Consider the following 27,544-nt stretch of genomic DNA (forward strand, 5'->3'; position numbering starts at 1 on the left):
CAGCTTTGAACACTGCAGGCAGCAGCTATCAAGTAGCCCTGCATGCCCTGGAGTGAATCATCACTTCATTATAGCTCTCACTTGCAGGCACACCATCCTCCACTGAAGTACTTTAAATAGCAGGCTGTCTTTAAATGGAGTTGTGCAAATTCACAGTATGATCTGTCACTTTGCTTCCCAGCCCTTCGGAAGCAGGCGGCCCAGCCAGCCTGCCTCAACCATTCAGGGGGCTGGGGCCAGCAGTCTGCTCGCTGCTCGGGGGCTGCAACACCACCTAGCTCTCCTGCTGGAACCTAGGGACCTCAGGCACTATATACAGGACAATCAGAGTTCAGCTTTACTTAAAATCAGAAAGCCCCTTCATGTGAAAAAGCAGGGAAGGATGATGACTTTTGGCTAGGTATCAGCCTTGCAGGAGGCAGGGCCGCACAGCACAGCACGTGCTGGTGCTGCTTGATATCCTGTACACTCCCACACATCGGTGGCCACAGTTCGCCTTGACCATCTCTTTCCTGAGTGCTATGTTCAGCCCTCCAGATGAGGATCGCTGACTTCATAGCTGCTTGGCTTCTTAGCCCTTGATGCTGCTAATGCAAACATTTTTCTGCTCCAACCAGAGTAGCACAAGGTGAGACAGGGTAAGTGGAAAACATGGCTGCTTTTTATTAGCTCCTCTATGTCTAGTGTATGTTTATCACGGCGTTGACAAGAAAGGCCTCCATCCTCTGCACGCTCAGCCACCTACTGAATTGCACACAGCCAGGACAAGTTCCCTGCACAGGCAGCTAGATGTGTTCCTCAACACCAGTGCATCTTCAGCTGTAAACGCCAAGCTGTTCTCAACTTGACAGGGAAGCTGAAAATTTGCAGCTGGCAGGCTCATCCAGAACCCTACCGAATTTATTTTGAAGTAAATAACACTGCCTGCCTAGAAGGACCTGACTCCCAAGCAGGTATATACGTGCTTCCTCCACGAACCAAATACAGAATTATCACTTCATCTGTCTGCATTTGCTGCACAGACACACTTGTGGAGAAGTGTGTTAAACCTTGGCATTTGTTCCTGAAAGAAAAATTTTCAGAGAAAAAGAATGTCTCCCAACAGGCTCGCCTGCAATGCTCTGTTCTACACCACAGAACTACAAAACACCCACTGAAGTTCTGCCCAACTTCTTTAAGCCTTTTTAAGGACTATGACAGTGCAGGGAAAGGGAAGGAAAGGAGTCATTGCTTTCTCTGGAGACTGCATATAGCACAAACCTCTGCACACGACAGCTTTATAGCTACCCTCACTTTTTAAATTAAAAACTAGCGCTGATAAAGGAACAGATTATTTTCCATTCTTTGCTGTCAGGTCCTGTCACCAACAACAATGGGATGAATCTGAGCTCGTTTTTCCTCCCTCTTCCCAGCCCTAGCCCTGGGGATAGCTCGTCCTGGAATTTTTTTCCTGAGAGGCATCTTCATCTCAAGCAACCTCAGAAAGAAATACAGCCAGAGCCTTCAGTAAGCCTTCCTACTCCCTATGGTTTTAGAGGCCCAAGAAAGCCCCTCAGTGTAATGAACTGGGAGGACCATGTGCTGCTGCACAGCTGCTGTGCTCCTGGGGCAGTTTGGACTTGGGAGGGCTCCTGGCACTGCTGGGCATCCTCGAACCAGCAAGTACAGCAGGGTCTCACCTTCAGGTTAAGCAAGGCACTGACAGCTTCTGCAGGTTTCAGTAACAGCTCACAACAACTTGCAACCTGTTATTCAAAGGGTAACGTAGTGAACGACCTAAGCAGAAGGAATCTGCCTAGCAGCAATGAGACCTCTGGTTTTGCTTTAAAATGAGGTGTGACTGTTGCCATTATTTTGAATAATGTTTTTCATGTAAAATGGAATACTCTTCTTCTAATGAGCTTTCAAAGTTGGCTTCAAGGCAAGGATTTAAAACCTCCTTGGAGGTCAGAAGTATTTTTTCTAGTCCCTTAAAAAGGGGTTGATATAGGATTGAAGCAGGAGTGGGGAGAGTAACAATTCATTCCAAGTGCTGTAAATCAGAGATGGTTTGCTGGAGAAAATCCACCTGTTGTCACTTTTAACAGAAGGCAAGGCACAGTGAAAACAACAGAACTTAATAAAGCCCTTCCCAAGATGGAAGGCAGCACAGCAGCAGCTTGTGGTGCAACATGGGCAGCAGAGCCTCGTGGTGTGCCCGAAGCAAAGCTGTTCAGCAATGGTATAGGAAACGCTCTCGGCTCTGTCACAGGTCTCTCCCTGATAAGATTCCCCATGGAGATTAGATTGAGCAGACACAAGAGATGGTGGGATGGAGGCAGGGGAAAAGAAGTCTAAATAAACTGCTCTGCTGGGTGTTATTTTGTTTGCCTAGTATTTGTATCATTTCGGATTTTACGCTGCACCAATCAGGCCATTAAGTGTTTATAATATCCCGTGGCCTGCTGCTGATCTCGGGGTACGTCTGTCTACACAAACCACTGCTCTGCTGAGAGCTGCACGGTTACCCCAGGGGAGCTGTTACTGAAACGCCAGCTCTGCAAAGGAGTGGCTGCAGCTGTGTAAAAATAGCCAGGCCAGCTCAAGTGCAGCTGCTTCAGGTGCCGGCAGCAGCAGAAACCCCGCAGCCAAGGGCCCGGCTTGGCTCACCTGTCCCCAGAGGGTCAGAAGGAATGCTTAGCCAGGTAGCTGGTGCAGACTTACAGCGTGCTTGCAGCAGTACCACAACCAGGCTGCAGCCCATTTCATTTCACTTGGGTGTTTCAGGTGAGCTGCAGTCACGGCAGTGATGACTGTCCGGATGCACTGTCAAGATTTTGCCTGCTGCAGACTGTGGCTACTTTTACTTGAGGTTGGCTCTTGCCTCAGTCACTGCAAAGCAGTAGGTTAAAACATTCTGTCACAACAGTAAAAACTGGGGGGCTTTGAGCCCTTTTTCATCATTCTTTCACACTTCCTGAAAATACTCCATGGGTCTTTTATTTAGAAATTTGGCCCTGTACCCACTTCCTCCTCTGGAGTACACCCCTGCTACAATATCTGGTGAGTGTTGTGCTGGAACGAAATACAGTTACTGCAAGATAATTTGCTCTGGAGAACATGATGGCATTTTTATAGCATAAAGTTTAAAGCTGGAAGACAATCTTTGGTCTGGATGTTTTGAGAAATCCACTTCAAATGACTTCATTTCTCCAAAAGCTCAGTCACCTGAATAAGTTGCAGCAACATCACAAGTTACCATGCACTGAAGGATCCCATGTGAAATTCTAATGGCTGTCAATTTGATTTGGAAGTTGCATTCCAGTGAAAGAGGAGCCACAAAGCATCTTTCTCACCAAGTACAGGGAAACAGTCATCCCAGGTTCCTCATGTTCTTGAACAGGCCATTGAAGAACTACCCACTGATAATGTCACTTCTCACAACCATTTGTACTGAGCTAGGCAGGAGCTTGGTTAGGTTCCCAAAGCTAAGAAAACCCAGATACTTCATTTGCAGCCCTGAATCCCTGAACCTCCCTCAAGAATTTTCGTTTTACTCTGTTTGTATGTTGAAAATGGTTTCTGCAGGTTTTTCAGGTTTCAACTTCTAGATGAAAAACATATCATCAAATAACATTATGAACAATCTCGGGCTCTTCAAGTACATATACATATTTTTGGCCATTAAAAAAGTCACAATACTAAGTCCCTGCAAAATACTGTGGATTACTCCAGTTTCTTGGATGTACAGTCCCCAAAACACCTCACTGGTAAAGACAAAGCTAACTCTGAAAAATCTTCTTGGTAGTTTCAAGTGCTTCAGATCAGACATTCCAGTCCCCAGGACCCTCCACGGGCTGGGCACTAGCCTGCAGGAGTTCCAGTGCATTCAAACCATGATGAACAGCTCAACATGAGCACAAACAAGGCAGGTGTGGTGAGGCACAAACAGGATTAGAAAACATGGCAAGGACTAGGCATACACAAAGGTAACTGGCACTGAAAAGCTCTGTAGGTATCAGTGCCCACCTGAGCTCAGGTAGTAAGGATAAAGGATCTAGACAAAACAGACAATCCAGAGATGGAAATCCATTTCTTAGTAAGGCTTCGAGTGTGTGCGGTGTGTTTTTAAGTGCTTTTCTTAAATTAATTATCATAAAAGACAGTCTAACATTCTTTAAACAGTTATGTTCCTTCATTCCAGTACAAAATACATATATGCAAAACATGGCTTAAGACCCATGATCAGTTAGGATATAATTTTAGAGCTTGTATTAAAAATACTTTTATCCAAATGATAAATATTTTAAAATAAGCGTTTATAAAAATAAATGGTCCATTCCCATAAGGAAGGACATATATAGCTGAAATTCTGAATACATCTTGAGGCAACACAATTATCGATGAAGCTAGTTAATAAAATCTTTGGTATGAGAGTATAGTACATTAATATTCATGCACCGTTGTCTTCCCTTGGCAGATACACTGTACAGATGTCTAAGCGAAGAGGCGGCTTTTCCTTAATTTCTTGATATGTCTTCCAAATACAACATACAAATATTTCTAACATGTCTTCCTATGATAATAGGAGAAAAGCCCAAGATTCTCCTGGCTCTTCCTATGACTTTCGTATCTAAAACAGAAATGAAGATGGGAGGAAACAGAGAACATGAACACGGTTAAATTTCATTCTAGCTAGTGAGCAGCATCTAGGAAATATAAAAATCAATACAAAAATTACTCTAGAGGAAAGCCTGTTTCCTTCAATATTGTATGCCTCAACAACCAAGACAGGATAATGACGAATGTGAGGACTGCTGCAGTCCCAGACACACAAACAGGAGGTTACTGAGCTAGGTAAGGAGGCAGTTTTGCACCTGAGCATGGCCTTGGATGTGAGGGTGGTGTGAGCATGGAATGTCACATCCAGGTCTGGTGGTCCAGTTACACAGGGGGCATTGAGACACTGCACAGATACACAAAAGAGTAACAAAAACTGGATAAAAGAGCCTTGGAACAAAAGACTTGGAGAGCTTGAGCTGCTTATTTTACAGACTCACTCAAGTCATCAAGGCACCAGCACCTCCACAGGAAGACAACATGAAGTGTCAATCGGCACAGAAACAAGGGATTAAGGGCTCTAATCTGGTAGAGAAAGGCATAATACATTTTCAGCTGGAGCTGAAAACAAGTTTGTAACATATACACTTCTAATACTATGGACAATTAACTGGGATCAAGGGACGTGATGGATCCTGTTTGGGTTTTTTTGACTGGTCCATGAATGCTTTTCTGAAAATGCATCTGTTAAATGCTGGTGACTGAACCCGATGAAGGAAGGTGATGGCAGCTAAGGAAGCACAAGAGTTAACCTCAAAGGTCTAATGGTTCCCTGTTAATCTTAAACCCTGACTCTGTGGAAAGCCCAGCTGAGGGACTGATCTGGGAGCGAAGCGTAACAGCCCAGACAGCACCCAAAACATCCAAGACCTGTGCTACAGATCTGGGACAGCAGCCCACAGCTCCAGAAAAAAAAAAAAAAAAGAAAATGACAGTGCCCAAATATGACTGCTGTGACCAGGGTATAAGGACCAGAAGGCACTAATCCAAAATGAAGTTTGGGCTCTGCTCCCCACCTACCCTGTAGAGATGGCACTTCCCACAGCGCGTGAAGGCCAAGAGGAAGCAATCCTGCTGAGCCAGCTGCCCGCTCCTGCTGGTGCTGACTCGCTGGTTCCCTGCAGCTGACCCACGGGGACACGCCAGTGCCCTTCCTGCTACGGGTCGCTACCCTCACAGCAGCGCTGGGGGAGCAGAGGCAGGGCTGGGAAGCCGAGCAGGTACCTGCCCTGCACTGCCAGCTGCTACGGAGCAGACAGCAGGGAGAGCAAAACCCAGAGACAGCAACAGAGGTAATGCCATAGCTGTTCGGGCCCAGCAATCGAGCCGAGACCCGCAGCCCTGGAACCAGCTGTGCTTCAACAGCTCCAGAAGGTGTGGGAGCCAGGAGGTTTGGGGCTGCTTCTGCCTCTGCCTCATGGCTGCTGGGAATCATGACCCATTGCTATAGCAACAGGAGCTCACATGGCTACTGCCTTTAAAAAGAGCCCCTATTTGTGGCATCTTCTGTAGGCAAACTATCCATTATTTATACCTCGGCATGTCTGAAGTGCAATTTGTATCCTAACCTCATTAATGAACGATGACACCTTGACCCGCTCTATTAAGTAAGCCATGTTAGATCAAGAAGCACACCGCTCTCCCCAGTCACATGCTGAAGTAAGGCAAAAGAGAGAAAAAACACCAGGGTACATTACCTGAGTGAGAGCAATACCAAAACAATGCAAATCCTGCAGCCACACTAAAACAAGCGAGGAAAAACACCGGACCTAGAGAAAACGAAAAAGGGAACCCATTAGGACAGAGCAGAGCAGTGGAAGTCTATCTCAGTTCCTAAATCATCAGTTGCTTTTAATATGCATAACTAAGTGTATTCAAATGAAGCTAGCACATTCGCAATTATGTATGTGCTGTACCTAACATACTATGAAGTACATCTACTACACCATAATTAATTTTTTCTAGTTGCTTTGACACCATTCACTGTTCGCCTCTGTTCACCTAACTGTATTCTACTAAAATGAAGCGAGAGCTTCCTTAGACGTTTTCTTAGTATGAAACTTTGAGCAAAAACACCTTTAAACACTACAACACAATGCTAACCAGATTACTGGGACCTCACCCACATAATGTAGTTTTTTTACTCCATTGGGTCAATGTACTGCCCATGGGGTAAGAGTACTGAGAAAATACATCACTTGAGACTTCAGTCCCTCACAAGCAGGGCTTTAGGGTTTTGCTTTATCCCCTTTTTTGCCTTGTGCCTATCTCCTTTTTCCCTAAGGAAATTGCTACTCTCCCTGAATCCTGCTGTGGAGGCAGCATGCTCAAGTTCCACTGGCTTCAATCACGCAAAGTCATCTTTTTCTAAAAAAGCGTGCAGGATCAGGCCCCATAAAAATAACTAATGCCAAAGCAGGAAAACAGAACCAATGCCAGAAGCCCATTCAGTGCCAGCCATCAGTTCAGTTTCCTTGATTGCAACTAGTACACAGGACTTTATTCCTGTCGCTATATGTCTCATTTTAATAGCATCTATGCACACATTCATATAAAATGGAGGAGGAAGGGACTGCATGTAATTATATATACAGGTGTTCACAAATTATGCTGTCATAACAAAAGCAAATATTCTTGTTCCTGTTTACAATTCTGAAATGCAGAGCCACAAGCATACCTCAAATCTCTCACTGGAAACGCTGCTTTAATGCGTCTGCCTGGAATTACATGCAGCTTAATGCTGATGCTCAATAAAACCTTTCTAATTCACACTTATCCATATACAAAAGCCTCACAAAGATTTATATCAGCTTCTTTATCATCTAATATTCTATTTATATTTATGACTTCACTATGAATTAAACTGCACCTGTCAATTTAAGGAAAAACGTACGCCAGACTAACAAATCAGTGGAGCCAATCACATGGACGTGGACATTAAAGAAACAGCAGTGGAGCAATGACTTAGTTGCTCTTTCAGATGTAACCTCCCTAAGAGGGTCACTAGCAGCTGAACAACCTCCAGTCTGATGGTGGCTCTTTCATCAGCATGAGGAAGAAGAAATTATTTCATTTTCTTATTTCTGAGAACCTTGTCTGATCTTCCTGTTATGCTGCAATCAGCAATAGCAGTGTGAACAAAAACATGAACAGCAAATTGGTTAAATATTCAAAGAAGTGACACAAAAATATACGTTGAGCTACACTGTGTTTCTGCCCTTCGTTTCAGTCTTCTCTTAGGAGGGAAACTGCCAAAAAAGCACATTTCATATAAGGTGCTTTTAATATCCCATAACTGAATGCAAATTTCTATATAAAACATCAGCTAAAACTTAAATGATACGAGTTCATTACGAATTTCAAAAAATTCTTTATCTTTCTTTCAGTTTCTTCAGCTCTTCAATTTATTTTCAAAATATCTTTCAGTGAATAAAAAATATATGCCTCTCTGTAATCTGGGCATTAAAAAAAGCAAGAGGAAAAAAAAACCATGTTTCCCTAAGGAAAATATATTTAAGTTCATCCTTGCCTATTTTCCTGTCTTTGTTGTTAAATGATTTGCTCTTAAATTGAAAGCTTTAAAAAATCAAAAAATTTGAAAGCTATACAGAAAAATTGATGGCCTTGTGCAAAGTCACAGCAGCAGCAGCTGAATAGCCCTTCCTATTCAAGCCCTGAACAAATCATAGGAAATGAAGAGTTCAGCTAAAACAAAGCAAGTAAAATACTATTGTGAATATTGATTAAACTCTACAGTCTCTTGAATTTCCTGGCACTGGTTTCCCCAACAGCAGCTCAGTATGCTTTCCTCCATTAATTCCACTTAAACGGTGACAGTAAAGATATCATAAAACAAACAATTTGTTACATGAAATGCAAGTTACATGATAAAATAAATTGCATCATAATCTGAAAAGCCATTCCATAAAGTGACACTGTATGCGTTTATTTACCCCTGTCATTTAGCATACATTTCTCCATGTCAGTGTCTATCTCTGTGGAATCTGTGGTTTCTAGAAATAAAAGCAATACATCACAAGTTAGTACTCAGCTCAAGCAAACACACAAACATAATCAGCACATGCAAAATTCTGCGAAATACCACATTTCATAAAAATATCAATTTTTGACATGAAATATTAGCTCCTCCCAAAATAAATCATTGTTACAGTTAAACCTGGATATATTTTGATCAAAAGACAGAGTCACACCATCATTTGAATGCACTACAAATAGCTATAAATGGTTGCAGCAACACCTCTGATCTGGTTAGGCTCTAACCACATAAGTAACATCATACATAGCAGTGCTGGCATTCAGACATGAGGGACAACTACTGACAACCACTGGCACACGAGTACTTTAGAGCACTCAAATTGTTTCCCAAGTGAGAAAAGCCAGAGCTAATCCTTCCATAATGCCAGAAACTTTCATTGTGCTAAATACAAAATATTTGTGAGCTAATCTGAAAACAACCTTCTGATTTAATGTAGTACTATCCTTTCTGTTCTGTTCTTGAGTAAATCTCCATGCTTGATTATATCTGGCAGATGAAGCACTCAGAACAAACTGCTTGGCACAGATTATTTATCCAAATTCTGCTTTCAGCTAAATACTTGTACAGCTTCTTTTGAAATCTGTAGGTGCTATGAGCTAACATCTGGCACAACTAATTTTTGCCTCTAGGTAGCATTTTTTTTGCAAAATCAAGTAGAAAAGGAGTTTGACCTTAAGACAAGATTTTCAAGAGTTAGCAGCCATAAAACTATTTTTCTGAAATACAAGAAAGTTGTGGTGTTGCTATTTTTTTCCTTTATTTAGAGACATCCCATACATTTTTACTCCAAGTTAAAGGGGACATTGGGGGGAGGGGCGGGATGTTCCTTTAGGGGCACCTTCACCATATGGATGTGGAGATAGCACTGCCTGCTGAAGGTGTGGGCATCACCAGGGAATGCTGCTGTCACCTTAAGTGGCAGAGGAGGGACTTTCCTTTAATACTTCATGAATCTTCAAAACAAGTTTTTCATCTAAACTTCTTGGTAGACAAGAGAGGGGTTTTTTTTGTTTTGTTTTATTTTAAAAAAGCACAAAGTCAGAGTTTCAAATTTGATGGTCGATAGGACAGAATTTGAGACTGGTTTAAGCTGATGTTCTCCTGCACAACAATTTGGTGCTACGTGAGGTGTCCTGGAAAGCTGCCCTCTACACCTGCCCTCAGTCAGACAGCGAACGCCCATCTCCCACGTTACAAACATCCCTCTCGGGGGGGTGACAGCACGGTACTCAAGCAGAACAGAAACATCTGAACCACTTTGCTGCAGAGCTTGAGTCACACCGAGGGAGAAAGGATTGCTGCAGAGCCTCCATGGTGCGCTCTGCATCGATGGCAATCTTACGTAGCCTGCCTGTTTTGAGGGATGTCCTCTCTAGATACTCTAGTAAAGAAATCCCCGCACTTCACAGGAGAGCACAGCCAACTCTGCACTTCTGCCAAGCTATCATTGCATAGAACTGAGCTGATCCTTTATCTTTCTAATCCATGTCAGCTTTGAGAGAAATAAAACCATCTTCTGACTCACATGGAAATCCTGTTTAGCTTCAATAGCTTTGTCCATGTTGTGTGCCTTCTCCACCCTCTAGTGGGAATTAGGAGACATTGCTAAACATTTCACTTGCAATATTATACTTGAGGCAAAGAAAAAGGAATCTTGTTCTAGCACAGATACTGAAGTTGTTTTTGCAATGAAAGAGAAATCTTTGAAAGGTTCTCCTTTGTAGAATATGTTTTTGACTACTCCTATGAGTAACATAAAAGTTGTACATGTTGGAGGTCTGAAGGATAATGCCTGTAATATTCAAAATGATTCAAGTTCACTGAAATGAGAAATAATAGCTTATACTGAAAAAGTAGCTTTTTCTGAAGAATTAAATCATTTGTGGCTTTAGCTCAATATACTGCACAAATGTTTATCAGCCATTCAGTCCAGAATGCAGACGTTTGTTTTAGTTACAGAACTCGTAAGAAGCAGCAAACACATTAATGCAAACACTCTCATCACCTTACTTCCTCCTTGGGTCAATACAAGGAAATTGCACAATCTCACCATGTAGTACTGTTTTAACTCAGTTATTTAAATTGTTCTCATTGCTCTGAGGACGGTGACATAAGATTGTACCAAGACATAGAGTATTAATGACTTACGACTGCTACTGGGAGTCCCTCTACATAACGCAATTGCAGATAAACAGCTTGGGAGAACCATGAACATCTATTTTTGCTTTGAGGCAGCCCTAGCACATGTACTTGTTATGTGCTGTCTGAACATGAGAAGACCCTCACCCTGCCTACTCGCATGGCTCCTCGAGTAAAGCTCTCTGAATTAACCAAGGGGCAGGGATGAGCATGTTCATGCTCTAGCTAACAGTCAAAAAGTTGCTCAGAGGCCCTATGCAAGTTTCCTCTCTGCTAGTCTGTCCTGGTGTGACAACAGCACAACGCAGTGTGAGGGGCCACCTGCTCAACATCTGCACACCTACCGATGTGAGTTTTATGGGTACTGATGAACCTGTGCACAGCTGTGCAATTTCTAGTACCTAGCTGAATTGAGACCATCTACAGGGGATGTAGTCAGGCCTCGGCTAACAGATAAGGTAAGAGCCATGTTCAGAAAGGGCTTGTAGAAATAAGAGCTATTGAACGTTAACAGTTTAAATTCTTAAAACATCAATACACGCTTGAAATTATATTCTTAGTGACTACACTAAGACTTCTTCAGTTGCTCTTAATTACTAAAGGCTGTCTGCTGCCTTCTGGTCAGCCTGGCAGTAAAACCTGTCGCCCTTCACCTCTACCTCAGATAAAAGTGATAGATCCAAGACTATTTGATTCAAGAGCCTGTTCTCTGAAAGGGCATGACACCTGCAAGGTGAATAGCAGATCTATTAGCATCTAATAGCACTAGATCTAATAGCACTGCTGCAAGGCTGAATCAGTAGGGATTCACGTTCAGCTGAGATTCTGAGGCAGGGATGGGCCTGTTCAAGGGAGTTTGGGTATAGGATTTGGAGAGTTGGGGGAACTTTGCAGCCTTCCTGTGCAGGCAGTGAAGTGGCGCAGTCTTCCAGATGTTACGTATTTGTGCTGGGCAGACACAAACCTTTTCCTTCAAAAAAGGAAGGCTGAACAAAGCTAGACAATGCTGTATCTTAAAAGGTAATTACAACTTTGCATGCTTTTTTTCTGCCAGTTGCATGCCATACTCCAGAAATAAGAGAAAGAGTGGATTTATTTGTTGGTGTTTTGTTTCTTCAGACCTATGAACTTTTGATGAAACAGTTAGAATCTAAATGGTGTTTGACCCACGTTACTGAAACTTCCTCTGGCAGATAACTGTGGAGTTTTTATAACTGGAATCAACTGACTGGTGAAGCATTAGTACTGTTAGATATTTCTTAAGGAATTCTTAAACTGCAGTTCCTTTGCACCTTCACTAACCTATATGCAGGAGCTTTCCCTCAAGCTGCTCAAGTCATTTCAGCATGCTGGAGGCCTAAACATATTTCCCATCCATTTTGAATATTGTTCTTTTCTCCAGTTCACTAGGCAGGGAAAAAAAGAAAAATCAACATACAGCAATTCAGGCTTGATACTTTTCCTTAAAGAACTTAGCTTCTTTGCAGTGTAGAGTCAAATCTGAAGTTTGGGCTTCAGTCCTTCTGGAGTATGTACATGTATACATATAGGTATTTTTGGTGGGCAGTTTTATGGCCATCAGTCAGGCATGCCAGATGCACAAAATGAGCCCTAACTGACTAATACTGTAGTTCAGCATTGCAAAGATACATGGATGAAACATGATGTAACAGTGTTTGCTTCATCTTAAAGTAAACACAACTGGGCGATTTACAGATTGAGGGAAAGGCAAGTTTCTTAGCCACTGGGTTTTTTAGCTTAACAAATTGAAGTTTTTTTTTATTCTAATACTCTGACTTGTTGCAAAGAAGAGCAAACACTGATGAAATAAAAAAAGCCATGAAGAGCCAATGTTACAAAGAGAGAAATTGTCCCTCATATGAGTTATATTGCTGTCTTACACGTAGCACTTAAAATGTTTCAAACACATGCGCTCATATTTCAAGGCTATCAATTATTTTTTGACACCTCAAACTCATCAACAAGAAGAGCTATGCAGTCCAAATCCCTTACTGCTTTTTGAAAATTCCAGTCAGATGGAATCCTTACGTTAAAATATATATATATATATATATATATATATATATATACACGTAAATAATCTGAACAGATCATCTGAAATGAGATTTCATAATACATTGATAAGGAAATTCACAATTCATTCAACCTACAAATCAACTTACTCAAGATTTTCCTGCTTGGCAGGTCATTATACAGCTGTTCAGCATTGATCTGTAGAGCTCTGTAAAATTCTTGACAGTGTCTGTCTCCTTTCTTTTGAAGGTGCTTTATCAGATATGAGAGCCTGGTATGAAGTGATGCCTTTGGATTCCTGAACTGTAAGAGAAAAGCACTCATCAGAGGAGAGACCACAACAGCTAGAGAACAATCTTATATCACTTTACAATATGCCAGGAAATAAAGATATTGAGCTCATGTTACATTTGATAAAACAATGGGCCAGAAAATTAGGGGAACCTAAAAAGGATGTGCATTGCTCGGGACTCTTCAAGACACTGAGCTCCATCTGGACAGCACTGCTTGTTGGAGAGCATATTGCCTCTGCCTTCCCTCTTTTTTTTTTCCCCTGTCTCAGTAAAGTGACAGCTACTTCACATTTGATGTTTCCTCTGTATTCAAACTAATGTGGTACTTGCCACTCCACAATTGGATTCTGACAGCGAATAGGAAATACCAACAAATGCCATAAGAAATTTTTATGTTTTCAGGTTTTCCCTTAGATACCTAGCAGTGATCACCCAAAAAGGTATTTTATACTACTTATATTAGTCCCAATATTGAAGTGTTCATCAACCCAAGATTACACATCTCATTGCTTCCAGAACTGCTGCATACCCTGTGCAGCATTTATGAATTCTCATTACTCAGGCACGATGGCAAGCAGCTGCAGAAGAAAGCTCTTTTTTCTATACTCTAAAATGTGATGAATATTAGAAGACCTTACAAAGAAAAATGAAAATGTGTACCTTACACACATCAGACTGATCTCAGCTTATTTGGAAAGTGTCCAAAGCCAATCTCAGCAAAGCATTAGATTTCATACCAGTACAGTAGATAATATTTGCAGTACATGTAGTTAGGATCAATTCATTCTCTAGGGGGATGGGAATACAATGCATCTGATATAACACTCCTTATTCTGGCAAAATTTCCACAAGGTCAAATAGATACATCAGGAATGGTAAGCTTCCTAAACACTCAGAGTTGACTGAAACTTGCCTGGACCTATATGAAAGTAGCTCGTTATTATTTGCTAAGTGTAGAAATCAACAAAAAAATATTTCATAAATTCCTTTTGCATTTATTCGGAAGATCTTGAGGAAATGAGACCATCTTTAATTGTGCACATGACACTGATTGTCGTAACTTGGTGTCTGGATTGGCTCAGCTGATGACGTAGCGCTGTTCTCCACCACCAAATCAATATTTATCCCCATAGAGTTTGACTGAGAAAGAATTAGATCTATGCTTTCTTAATGCAGAACTACTCACGTGCCAAAACTCTGAGCTTTGTGCAGACAATGCAATCAGTAGAGGGCAAGTACAAGCTATTACAATGAGGATCTGGGCAGCTTTTAACTGCCTTTCAGTCTACACAGGTTTAAAAGATCTTTCTCCCTAAAAACAGCTACCCGTTTTTAAAAGCAGAAGGAGGCCTTCCTCCACGTACAGCTACACCTCCTGAAGATGTTACTAACTCCATCCATTTCTCAGCCCCCACAATTATAGGTGGGAGAAGACAGCAATGAGGTGAAGAAGCAACTCAGCTCACATGTACCAGACCTAGTCTTTGAGCTGCTACCAACAGAAAACAGAGGGTATTATACTGAGAAAAATAGGGATAGAATTTTCTTAACACAGAAGTTTTCTTAACACTTCACTGTGTGAAGATACATTTGTTAATCCCCGAAGTGCTGAAATACTACAGAAAGAACTGCTAATATGACTGCAAATTAAGATGAGAAAGAATGCCTAGGCAGATACTGAAGAATGCGGGTTTTTTAGTGTGAAAAACTCACTAGACAGCACTCAGAAAAACAATGCAACATTCAGAGATATAGTAAAATCCATTAAGTTACCTTTTCCGCTTCTGTATCGGTGAGAATTTGGGGGTAGACTCTGTTAAGCTGAAGGATAATTTTATCAACCACTTGCTCATTCAGTCGGCTATTGCTTGTAAGAAAATACATGTCATGTTGCAGCCGCTGACAATATGACTGATCTAAGAATAAAATAACACAAAGAACAAGACACAGTAAGTAATATCACAGTAAGCAAAATCAGAGTAAGCAAACTGTTTTTAAGTCTTGTACATTTCACTTTCCTAACAGTGGTTTAATGCGTAAAATATAATTATTACCATCACATAATTTTTGAAAGCCAAACTGTCTATTAGGGATACGTAACACAGCCACATGCTTTCAAAGACCTGTCCATTAAAATTACACAAGCCTGACCCCCTGGCTGGTCACTGGTACTGCCCTCTCTTTCCAAAGGGAGAAGGCTCTAAATTATTTGGATGTCAAGCACTGATGGATATCTAATCAAATTGAGAGCATTCATCCAGTCCTAATATTGTTAAATCACTGAACATTTTCTGCCATTTATAAATACAAAGTCAGATTGCAGAGTTTAAAAATAACATCTTAAAAGAACTTTTACGTAAACATGTTTCATAGATGTTCTCTCTTACATAGCACAGTAAAAGGACTTAAATTTGGCTTCAAAGGACGTACGCAGCTGATAACAATACATAGAGCAGTGCTGGTCTTTGCCTGCTGCTTAGGACCCAATGATGACAGCGGCTGGCGGTACAGGACGGGAAGCAGGGAAGCTCGCCCAGCCAGTCCCAACACGGCTGAGACGACTTGGCACCAATGTCGCCCAACCCGCCAAGAGTTTAGTGCTGCCTTTTGTCTAACAGGAGAATCCAGCCATGTGCCCAGCATAAACTGCCCAGACTGAAACAAACGTGGAACATTAGGAGCAAATCTTTGTTAAAGGGCCAAGAATTTTTTTAAAGAAGGAATCCTTGCATTCCACCTCACCCAGGAGAGGGGAGAAAGAGAATTCAAAAAGCAGTAACTTTATTTTATTTTTTTACTGTGACAGTACACTCGAATACTCATTCCAATAAAACACTTTTTTATATTAAGCCAGACTTCTGCAAATACACAAATCCATACTTGCTGTTGTTTTAGGCACCGTTTCCAATTTGACACCAATGGATTTTGCAGGAGTTTCCCTCTTAAGGCATAGCTTTCCCTACAGCTATTAGTGTGTATTGCCCATACTAAAATACAGACACAGGTTCAAGCAGGTTCCACAGGTTACTGCGCCCTTATCAGATTTAGAAACAGAACATCGGTGACAATGTTTGAAGTGTTAACATGTCTGACCTGCAGAAGTATGCTCTACCAAGTCCACTGGTCAATGTAAACCGCTAAAGTTGAGCACATCACTCCCGAGCAGCACAGGAAGAAAAAAAAAAAGGAAAGAAAAGGAAAAAAAAGCACAGTACCTTCCCCCCGCTTAAAGCACATGCACAGGTTTTATGGTATTTTGGCTACAAGAAAACACGCCATCATCACTTCTCTGTGCCCTGTGATTTAGAGAAGACAAACAGAAGAATTAAGGAGAAAGCCAGAAAACTAATACATTATGCACTGTGCCTATGGCACAGCCCTTGCTCTTTCATGGAAGTTGTCTTTTTTTTTTTTTAATTACACTGTCCTTTTCCTGTGTTTGTATAGTACTAACAGCATTTGCAGGAAAGAGCTCAGGAAAACCTCCCAGTGTGATCACTGTGCAGTAACAACTTCTCTGCTGCCAGCGCCACTCCTGCTCAAACAAAAACACAGCTACTGATACTGCACAGAGCGGCATTCCACAGGCAAAACACAACTGGAGTTACAGTCTTACTTTTTATTACAAACACATTATTTTCATATGTTTCTAATTCCTAGCCTTCCCACTTCTCTCTTTCAAGGCAGCCTTACAGTGTGTTGTTAGAAACACGGTGCACTGACATATTTGCTGAGCAAATCTGTTTTGTTGCACTAAGTTCAACAAAAGGACTGAAATCAAACTTCTCTTCAAATCCACTCATCTGGATGCACAACAGGCTCAGGGAGGACTGGGAGATAACACGAACAGGGCCTCAGGACCAGGGTACCGTCAAGTTGTCTGTCCGTGTCAATAGGTTTTGGGGAACAAAGTGCCATGTCACCTGCTTCCTCCCTGCCACCCAGTGGGGACAGATTCCTCCTCCTTCCTCTGCCTCAGTTACACGATCTGAAGTGACTCTGAGAGTCACAAACAACTCTGTACATTCTGCATGCTTACAAAAACACATTTTGAACCAGGGGCTTACAAGCTAGCAGAGCAATTAAACTTCAAATAACACCTTGACATTCAATAACAAATGACAGCAAGTGCTAAAAGCAAGGCAAAGATCCAACAAACAGGATGTACATTAGTTAGTAAAATAAAAGCAGCACTGAAGTGTCATCTCCTCTGGTTCCCACATGCTCCGTTGCTGCCTCGTCATCACTGATTCCCATGCAGGCAGCACAAGGAAGTCTATCAGAAGCAGTTACACCAGTGAAGTTAATTGTGACCAGCTGATGATCACATTTAAGCTGAGATCATTTTCTGAGCAGTCAGGTGCACTCCATGTCCTCACAGTGCTTTTCATTTATACACGCTCACTGAACCATCATCAGTCTTATCAAAGGCTTTTTGCAGCCATCTGAAACCTGCATACTTGTGTACCGCAGATTACATTACATAGCATAAGCCTCACCGAGATTTCAGGAGTGGCTCCATTTTCCTCCAGTCTAAGACAAAACGCTCGAGGAGAGAGCGAGACAACACTCTTAGCAGACATTGCTATCTGTGCCTGCCAAGGACAAACCCTAGGTCTGGCTCAGGCGTCTGCAGGATGTTTTTCCAGTCCCATGCGCTGCTCCATTTTCAAGAGTTACCTCTGAAGTGGCCTGCTTCCTACCCCACAAAGATGTTTCACCCACCTGTACCATCACCTCCTCCAAACCACCTCACTTCAGGATGTAGGACTGGGTGCAAGGTTTAAAATGTTCTGGAGAGAGGTTATCGAGCTCACCACCAGTTCAACACCAAGAAGTAACCTCCAGCATCTCCCTTGCTTCTTCTGAAGCCCCCCAGCTTTCCTGGGACCCCGAGAAGTCTCTGCTCAGCCCACAGGACCAATGGCGGTGTTCCAGCTCCTGGTAGGCCAGGAAGGAGAGAATGCCCACGGAGGCCACCCACCAGTGCAGAACTGTGCTCCAGCTGCTAAATTAAATAAATAACAATAATAAATTCCACACCACCAAAACCCCACCAATGCTAGTGGCTGGGACACGGCACCCTGCCCTGAGGCGATAAGGGTATCTGGAAAGCACATACATGCATTCCAAACCCCACGTGCTGCTCCGTGGCCCAGTGTGCCCAGGCCTGTCCCAGCCACCTCCTGTCCCCACCAGTGCCACCAGCAGACACCAGTGGCAGGGTGTCCCCAGGCCGCTGGGCCCTGCTGGGGCCTGCCCAGGGCAGCCAGCTGGGCCTTGCTGTAGAGCAGCGGCCCAGTGACCCGTCATTTTCTGCCCCAACATGTCAGTGCTCTACAGCTGCCTCACCAACACTTGTCAGTACTGAATGCACCCTTAACTTACATTTTCAAATAAAAGAAGCCCAAAGCAGCTAGCTTCACACCTGCGGTGAAACTACCAACACATTTTCAGGCTCTACGAATCTAGGAGCTGGTGGTCTGGGACATTTCACACACCCACCCTTTATCTCGCTGCCTCAAAGAGGCAACAGCTATTGGAAAGAAAATCTTAAATCTCTGTGCTAAGGCTTCTAAGCAGAAGCCACCCCAGCATGGACAGACATTTTAAACCCTCCCCCCCCACCCCCCCCAAAATGGTGTTGCTAGCTGCTGGCACTGACAACACAAATGTGTCGTTATCAGGTTGTAGTGACTGTCAAAAACTGCTTTGTAATTTTCATTCTGCCTAATTAGTCTTTCCTTAGAAGACCCCACATTGTTTTCTACATAAGGAACAACAAATGGGACAGAGCAAACTGCATTTTTGTTTCCATCCCCCTTGTGTACTCTCTTTCATGACCTACTTTTGCTGGCCTTTCAGATAAAAACCACATGGCCCAGTGGCCATGCCACCCTTACATTGCATTTTGGATTGCCACCTATGTTTAACACCGTAAAAAAAAAACACAAAAAACAAAAAACGAAACAACAACAAAAAAACCACGTCTGAATTCCAAATTTGTATGGCAGTGGTCAGTCATTCCTCACAGCAATGTGCCACTTAACTGTGCTCTGTGCTGTAATCCATGCCTGGGCCCAGGGAGCCTGAACACTGCCAGCTGCCTGAAGCCAGGCAGGTAGGCATTTCCAATGAACACATCCATCAATATTTACATAAGGACTCACGATACTGTCTCTTACACCACTATATCTTTATTATGGTACTGTCTTCTGTTTGGTTTCCCATTTAAAGCCTCCTTCAATTTACCAAGCAAACAGATAAGATAAAGCAGAAAAATTTAAATACAACAGACGCAAAACCCCAATACATCTCTCCTGTTCTTCATAACAACACACATGATTTGTGAACATCAGTTCTAGAAACTTAATGGTATCTGCTAGGTAATGTAAACACGAGTTGCAACTTCCTGTAAAACTTACTCAATCATTTTCATAAACCTCACAAAGGCGATCTGACAATTAAAACCTCAAGGCGTGGGTCCAACCATTTGCATGTATCTGTGCAAACTCCCTGTTAAAGCATCTCAGCAAAGAGCTGAAAAATCTCTCTGAACGAAATGTTAGTTTTTACTCTAATTTAGTTGTTGGCTTTCCCCTTTCAAGGGCCTAAGAAAGGCATGCTGACGATTTAAGAGGGAATCTGGCTGCAGAGAAGTGGACCCAGATTATCAAATCACACTGGTTACCAAATGTACCCGTGATGAGGAGGGACTAGTCTGCTCCTCTGGTCTGGAAGTGGTGATATTGAGGTGGAAGGCAGCTTGCCTCTCTCCCAAGCTTCACTTACACAAGGCCACCACTGCTACCACAAGGTAAATGCCTTTGACAGCAACTTCAACAACTTATCTTTATCTGAACGTCTTTTAAAAATAGAAGGTAAAACAAAACAAAGAAGTGTTAAAGTGCTCTTGATACTTGAACGTGGCATTATTTTATGTGTTCCTTCAACCTTCATATGAAAAGTAAATCAAGTAATTGCGTTCTTAAGTAACCAGGAGAGCTTGTCCTGCAGGTGCAGAGGCACAGTCTTACTGAGCAGAAGGCTGGGACCAGGTGTAAGTGACAGATTTCTTTCAGCCATCGCACACTGCGCAGCTGGCCTGCTCAAGTGTGAAATCTGGTATGGAAGTGACTCTGCCCCGAGGAATTCTTTTGCCCACATACATTACAGCCCCGCTGCTTTTGGTCGAGAAACACATATGCTTAATTCCACACACACGCCTGATCCCATTTGCTGACTCTAACCCTCAGCACAACTCATGCATCCCTCAGTAAAACCTGCAGAATGCATGCAAGCACTGGAATGCAAGCTCCCTCCTCTAAGTGCTGGAGCAAAACCTTAAAATGGAGCTCGGACAACAGCCAGCATCGTTCAGGCTAGGCGGCGTTCAGCGAACACTTCCCGAGGCCTCGAGCCTGTGCAGCGCAGCCACTCACAGACCGCCCCTTGCCCAGCAGCCGTACACGTCCTGGTGACTCACGAGCTGGTTATGGCTCACGGAATTAAATTAAACCCGGGGGCGGCTCGGCGTTGGGATCTCAAGTTTTTAGGACCCGACAGCGCCGGGGAACGAACGCGCGGCGGCAGGTAAACAAACGCGCACCCTAGAAGCACGGCGGCACGGAAAGATGTAGGGGAAAAACGGGGTGCCGCCGCAGGGCGTCCAGTACAGCCCAGTATGACCTAGTACAGCCCGGCCCGGGCCTGCACTGCGAACGGCGGCGCCCCCCACCCCGTGCACCGCCCGGCCGAAGCCCCAGCCCCTTCCCTTCCCTCCCGTTCCTCACCGGCCATAGCGGCCCGGCCCGGCCCTTCCTGCTGCTGCCGAGCGCGGCGGGGCCGCCCCAGGTCCGGGCAGCGCCGCCCGCCCCGTTCCGCCCCCGGGCGGCCCTGACAGCCCTGTGCTGTGTGTAACACAGCCGTGTACCAGCCGTGTGACAGTCGTGTGCAAGGGCAGCCCGCCTTCCTGCGGTGCAGCCGCGAGGGGTGAGCCCAGCCCGCGGGCCTTTATCCCCGTCCCAGGAGACCCTCGGCTCCCCTCGGTGGCAGAGAAACTCGCAGCGAAGCATCCGATTAGTTCGGGTGTGTTTGCTTCCGAGGAAGGAAGTGCAAGGAACTCTGTGTATTTTAAAAGCTCCCGTCAGCATAAAATTTCATAAATGTTTAATTACCCAGCAAGGTATGGAGACAAAATGATATTCCCAGATATAAATGCTGCGGAGAAGCAAGGCTGAACCTTAGGTTTGCAAATTGTGATTAAGGAATATATTACTACTGTTTTTTGTTTTTTTAACTGTGAAATCTGGTATTTTTGTAACAGAAAAGTTTGTTGTCTCCTATGGCAAAGATACGGCATGATTTATAATTATGACTCACATTGAAAACATGGCACCCAGCTAACACACTGCTGCCCCGCACAGCCCCGGGCATCTTCAGGCACTGACTTAAGGGGGCACTTTTCACTAAAACAACTTGGTTCTGTTACACAGCAAATTCCCGAGCACCACAGCATACCCTTGCACTGGAAACAAAACCTTTGCGTGGATGGCCACAGAGACGACAAGAATAGCTGAAGGGTTAGCCCATAAGAAGTTGTGTGTCCGTGCCATTCAAACCCTAATGGGTGAGGAAGTTATATCAGTGTACTGGGATTAGTTAGACAGACAGATGTTAAAACATACAGCCCTTGCTTTTGGTGATGCAGTGTCTTGGGAACAGACACCTGAACATTTAGATGGGACCCAGGAAGAATCCAGATCTTTCCTGCATTGCTCTTCCACAGCCTGCTGGTCCCTTGCCTCTTCCAGAAGTGCTTGGCTGCGTGCTCTATGGAAAGTCTGGGTTTATATACATATACATAGGTTTACATGACTCCCAGACTGACTGGAAGCTGTATTTGGTGCGTGTGTCACCAGCAGATTTTAACTTGCTGTGTGAAGTCTAAAAACGAGGCAAGTGCAGTGCATGGGCCTGCGGGTCCCAGCTGCAACCGCAGCAGGGTCAGGAGAGCTGCGCTCACACGGTGCTGGCTGCGAGCAGGGGTCAGCCCTGAGCCCGTAACAGTGCTGGGTTCTTCCCGTTGGAGACCTCTGTGGGTTCAGATCGCAGCTCCTTCAGTGAGATTTTGGCCCAGCTCCGCCACCGAGCTTGCAGCGCTGAAGCCTGATGCCAGGCCTGCTCAGGCCTACAGGGCAGGCAGGGGCTGCGAAAGGAACCGGGGAGGACTTTCCTCGCAGCCGGCTGCACATCCCTGCATGAGACAGCTCAGCTAAGCCTAGGCCTGGCCATGGAGGGGCAGCGGTGGAGTAAACCAGAGCCTTTGCTGGAAGTTTGCGAGTGCTGCCACTTGGCGGTGTCCGGGAGGAAGGGCCATACCCGGCACCAGCCCTGAGAAGCTGCGTGGGGATGGATACCGGGCTGTTCCCAGCAGGGTCAGACACAGTCCTCAAATCTTCCTCCAGACCTCTGAGCTCTGCAATATTCTCGCCTTTGTTCTCAGCGCCTGGCCTTCCCTGACAGGTTGGCATTTCCACCCTGGTGGAGCACTCCGGGGGAGAGGCTCCCACCCGGCATCACATCCAACACCCGCACCCTCCGAGCCTCGTCTCACCCAGCATCACATCCAACACCTGCACCCTCTGAGCCTCGTCTTTGTGAGGCTAACACAGGACATCCCCCTGGCCAGCAACCCTGAGCTTTTGCAAGCCAACCTGTTATAACCACCTTAATTAACAAATGAGATACCCAAGACCCAACATGTGCTCCTGAAAGTGTCTTGGTCTATACCTCCATACTGCAAATTGAAGCAGCTTCCTTATCTTTAAAATATGTAATAATATAGGAGAAAAAAAAATAAAAAACACCTCCTTGGAATAGTTTTAGTATTACAAAATAATGTGACACGGTTATGGTGCCTGCCCTTGGGAAGATGAATAGAGTATAAGCATCCTGACTTTATTCCGTTCACCCTCAGAAATCCAGATTTTCTGAACAGCATGAAAACAGGTTTTTAACTTATTATTATTGCACACAGAGACCTTGATCATACTCATATCAAAGTCATTTGTGGCAACCTGTTGTAGTAATAGAAACAGGCACTTTGTGGAAAGGAAATTGTCATTTTTATAGCTCCTCTCATTGTATTTTTAAGAGAATTTCATCTGTATATTAAAATATTACAGCAATAGATGTTGCTGAGCACTGAGAAGCAGTGGCATATGGCATGCTGGAAGTTTGCTTTTATGACTGTTACACAGCTGTGAGTTCACTGCAGTTTGTGCTCTTCTCAAAAATGTCCCTGGAGTCACTACCAGCAACTAAACCACAGACCTGAAAACCTGGTAGCCTTACTGTGACACAGACTGAAACCTCTGACACAAATGATATTTAGCAGACGGTGTTTCTGAGCGCTGTGGAATGGAAGTGCAAAGCAACCGCTCAGGAGTGCCGCAGCGTACACTGACACATTGCCTGAAGATATTTTAGTCCCGCAGGCTCAGATAATGATGCAAGCATCAAGGGTTAAAAAAAGCTTCTCCTCATGCCTGTGGCACATCTGCCTTCTGTAACTTTACCGCCACGAAGGTTGCTTCGGGAAGGCAGGTACGGGAGGCAGCCGGCGGGGCGCTGGAGGGGGACACGGCCACATCCCACACACGTGCAACCCGTGCTGGGGCCTGGCCTTGGCAGGATCCGGCCACTGAGTCCCCTCCCACAGCCAGGCCCATGACATTCAAAGAGCACAGCCAGAAATGGAGCACAGCTTTCAGGACCAGCAGCCGGGACAAGCTGGGCACAAAGGGCTAAATGAAACCCTTGTGCTTTGTGAGGCAAATTGTGCTTTATTTTCAAAATGTTCACAGGCAAAGCAGCCCTGGGCCAGGCCGTCACTCCCTGCTGCCGGCTGAGCTGGACCGCGGGGCTGGTCTGGCTTCTCAACCTCTGGGATTTCTCTCAGGCTTTCCCCCCCAGCCTAGCAGCCAGCTGAAGCGACCTGACCGAGTTTCATTTCCCAGCTCGTACAAGGGCAGCAGATGCATTTCCTGGGTAGCTGATCTCCAACGCAATCGCTGCTTCCCCCTGCACACCGCCTGATTTCTTTATTTATCAAGTTACTTCATTTACTAAGCCTTTCCCTTGCCATGGCGGCGTCAGCATGCCGCGTTTCCTCATTCTATCCGTTAACTGTTAAATCACAACGTGACTCCCCACTTTCCCCCAGCTGAACGGGACTAGAGCCCTGCAGGGACGAACGAAACCCGGGTTTCAACCTAGTCTCACCCTGCGTTTGAGGAGGAGACGTGCTGGGACCGCCTGAGCCCCCCTCACTTACACGTCCTGTAGAGCATGGTCCGGGCGGCGGTGGGGCCGCTCCCCCCGCTTGTGGTGGTGGTTTTCTTTTTTTCTTTTTTTTTCCTCCAGGCTCCAGACGCCAGGGCGGAAGCTCCACCACAGAGCTTCGCTCCCCAGTGGCCCAGCCTCGGGTGGGGGGGGGCCCGGGCAGGTTTCGCTTCTGGCGGCTGTGACAGCAGGGAGCCACCCACTGTGTCCTTGGGAATGTTGGCGGCGTTGGCAGAACGCAAAGGTTGCGCAGACAGCGCAAAAACGGAGCACCCCTTGCTCCTGGTACACCACGGAGGTCGGCATGTAGAATAAGCCATCATATATCGGCTGTAACTCACGTCGGAAGCACTACAGACGGTGCTGTGCGGTTGTACGTGGGGTGACAAAGAGCTTCGCATAAGTGTTCAAAACCACGCGGCTCAATATCTGATCCCTTTTAAAAAACAAACCAAATTATATAAAGGAGTAAAATACTCGACCCATTATGTGTTTTTTGTTTGTTTTTCTGAAAACCCCTAAACACTGAAATTCTGTGAAGGCAGGAAGCAAATAAAGCCAACTGAGCATCCTCCCCTTAACATAGGTGCATAAATAAACAGCTGGCAGAGCTGGTAAGCTGAGATTCAGCCCAGCTCCAGGAGAGAACAAAGCCACCATGTGTGTAGTGTCCTCACAGGGAAATGACCACCCTGCTAGCCCCAGTGCCTCACCTGACCGCCACTGTCCAGGAAGGACAAAAAGGACGTTGTGCAGCCAGCACGCAGCCCACAGGCTTTATGAATTCAAGGCCAGCATCTGGGTGTGGATTTGAAGCTATTGCAGACTCCAGCTCATAGATGCAACATACCTCCTGTGGGAAACACTACTGTGAGCATTTCCATACAACCCTGACCTTGAAACACACGGACAGTCTGAACACACGCGTGCTTAAGTATAGCACCAGGAATCCAGGGAACAAGCTGCTTCAGTTCTGCTTTACACCAGATGAACTTTCATTCCCTTGCTTGCTGCTCTGCCAGAGGAGTTTCACATTTCCATCATTGCATTTGCATTAGCACCAGCTACCAGGAATGGAGACTGGCTTTTGAAATGTCTTGTCATGCAGAGAGCTGGAAACTGTACAGCGTTTCCATCAGTTAATATCTTCTGGTTGCAGTGACAATAGACATGGCTAGTTGTTGTGGGATGGTTATACAAGAGCCTTTCAACACCAGCGCTGTAAATCAGCCTTCTTCATAACAGTCCTTAAAAAAAATAAACAGTAAAAAAGATCCCCTCCTCCTGTTACTGAAGGAAGAAACAAACGAGGCTCCTTGTATCGCTTTTAGGGGAATGTGATTTGGTGAGAATTTGCACAGAGTCATCTCAGAAGCTACCAGCTGGCATGGTGACAGGTTTTCTGCTTGGTCCTTCCAAGGAGAAGATTCAATTACATCTACCATTCAATTAGTTATTAAGAAGTTGTGCTGCATGACATTTAAAACTAAAAACTAAAAACTAAAATAGTTGCACAAGCCATTTGCATCTGACAATAAGTTATAACTGATTCATTTAGTTACTCAGCTTCCAAGGCATCACTGCTGACCGGGAGGTTTGGGAAGCAGATGGTTGGAGATCTGGGCCATCAGCCACCTCTGTCCTGCCCTTCCTGCAGGGTGTGCTGCAGCCAGAGGGCAGTCTGCCAGCCCTGCCATCCCCGCTCTGCGGTGTCAGCCACCTCCTGCAGGCTTCATGCCCCAGCAGTGTCACAGTCCTGTCTCTTCTCCAGATCCAGGACTTCTCAGGTGCATGGAAACTTTGAACAATACTAGGCCATAACACAAAACTAGATTCATGGCAGCAGAGCATGTAGAGGAAAACAGCACCTTAAATACTTCCCAAGGGGCAGGTGCCCAGGTGAAAGCTGGCCTGTCCAAAAATCCTTGTGGAAAGCTCCATGAAAGCAATGTTCATTCTGCAGTAGGTACTCCGATATCCATCCCAAGCTTCCTTGCTCTGGCCAGATCAAAATGCATTCTTCCCCCTTTTTCAGACATATTGGACATTTCAAGGTCACGCACACATTTGACAGCTCCAGGTGCTCATCAATCAGGAGTCATGCCACCCCCAAGTCATGTCATTATCATCAGAGAAAAGCAAGAGACTTGTGATTTACTTCTGCTGTTTGACACTTCAGGTCTGAAACTTCTCCCTTCAAGTACAAGGGTGAGACACCCACTTATTTATAAATGGAAGCTGTGGTTTTCACATATTCACCCAACTTACCTTTGTAGCTTAGGAAAATATCATGAGACTTGTGACAAAAACCACAGGATCCAGCAACGCTGTGCCCTGTGCTATCCCACAGATGAAGCAGGTGCCCCCCAGGGAGGTGTTTCTGCCAGGGCTGGATGTGCTGCATTCCCTCGTGGAGCAGCTGGTACATTGAGGCTCAGGCCCTTCGTGATTCGAGCATGGCAAATGCATTCTCTTTCATTTCTTTTGAAGTCTGAATTTTCATTTAAAAGGCAGTAAGGATCAGATACTTTCCTATAGCAAATATCATGTCAGCTGGCTTAAAAAACATTCCCTGTTTAGTATTTAGCATAAGAACTTAAAAATCGTCTTTTGGTTTCCTGCAAGCTGTCAAAGCTTAACAAGAGACCAGCGCAACAGCCTCAGTGGAGCTGCCTGCTCTGGGAAAGCTCCTTTAAAACACAGGGTGAGGGAATGCAAATGAGCGACTGCTCTGGTAAACACTGTTGGCATTTTTTTAATCTGTGAAGAATTATCCTATCACACGCTAATGTACATCAATTAACTTATAAGCACCTATGCAGGAAGGGGGCTGCCTTGTGCTTGTTTATGCAGCTTGCAGCGTTTAACTTGGTCCTTAATTGCAAGCCACCGGTTCCATAACATGCACAAAGAAATACACGTCCTCTGTAGCAGAAATGGGAACCTGAATTCTTTTGAAATCACTGGTAGCAAACATTTAAGGGTTAATTTAATAAATGTGAGTTTTTAAGTGTCTATTTTAGATTCCCAGCGACTTTCATCTCCTTCCTGCACAGCACTCATTTTCCTCCTCACA

General features: G+C 44.6%; 1 protein-coding gene and 1 long non-coding RNA gene across 7 annotated transcripts; one reads left to right on the forward strand and one right to left on the reverse strand.

Annotated features, from left to right (window-relative positions):
• Positions 1 to 659: 659 nt before the first annotated feature.
• CARD19 (caspase recruitment domain family member 19) lies at positions 660 to 24,869 on the reverse strand. Of its 6 annotated transcripts, none has more exons than XM_035558197.2 (6): positions 24,461 to 24,869; positions 14,896 to 15,038; positions 12,979 to 13,132; positions 8,571 to 8,612; positions 6,297 to 6,368; positions 660 to 4,612 (listed from the first exon to the last, which is right to left on the reverse strand). In XM_035558197.2, the coding sequence occupies exons 1-6, from the start codon at positions 24,867 to 24,869 to the stop codon at positions 4,500 to 4,502; spliced, it is 933 nt and encodes a 310-aa protein (XP_035414090.1). In that variant the 3' UTR covers positions 660 to 4,499. The 6 variants fall into 6 exon arrangements, 4 of the variants coding, with proteins under 4 accessions (XP_035414090.1, XP_035414089.1, XP_035414091.1 ...); XM_035558196.2 differs by having other exon boundaries at positions 8,553 to 8,612; XM_035558198.2 differs by lacking the exon at positions 24,461 to 24,869 and adding an exon at positions 20,916 to 21,185 and having other exon boundaries at positions 8,553 to 8,612.
• On the forward strand, positions 20,404 to 24,954 carry LOC118253641 (uncharacterized). The gene is made up of 2 exons (XR_004780484.2): positions 20,404 to 20,715; positions 24,550 to 24,954. It is a non-coding gene; the product is annotated as an uncharacterized LOC118253641 (long non-coding RNA).
• Positions 24,955 to 27,544: the final 2,590 nt, after the last annotated feature.

Source organism: Cygnus atratus, chromosome 10, assembly GCF_013377495.2.
Source record: "Cygnus atratus isolate AKBS03 ecotype Queensland, Australia chromosome 10, CAtr_DNAZoo_HiC_assembly, whole genome shotgun sequence".
Lineage (NCBI taxonomy): Eukaryota > Metazoa > Chordata > Aves > Anseriformes > Anatidae > Cygnus > Cygnus atratus.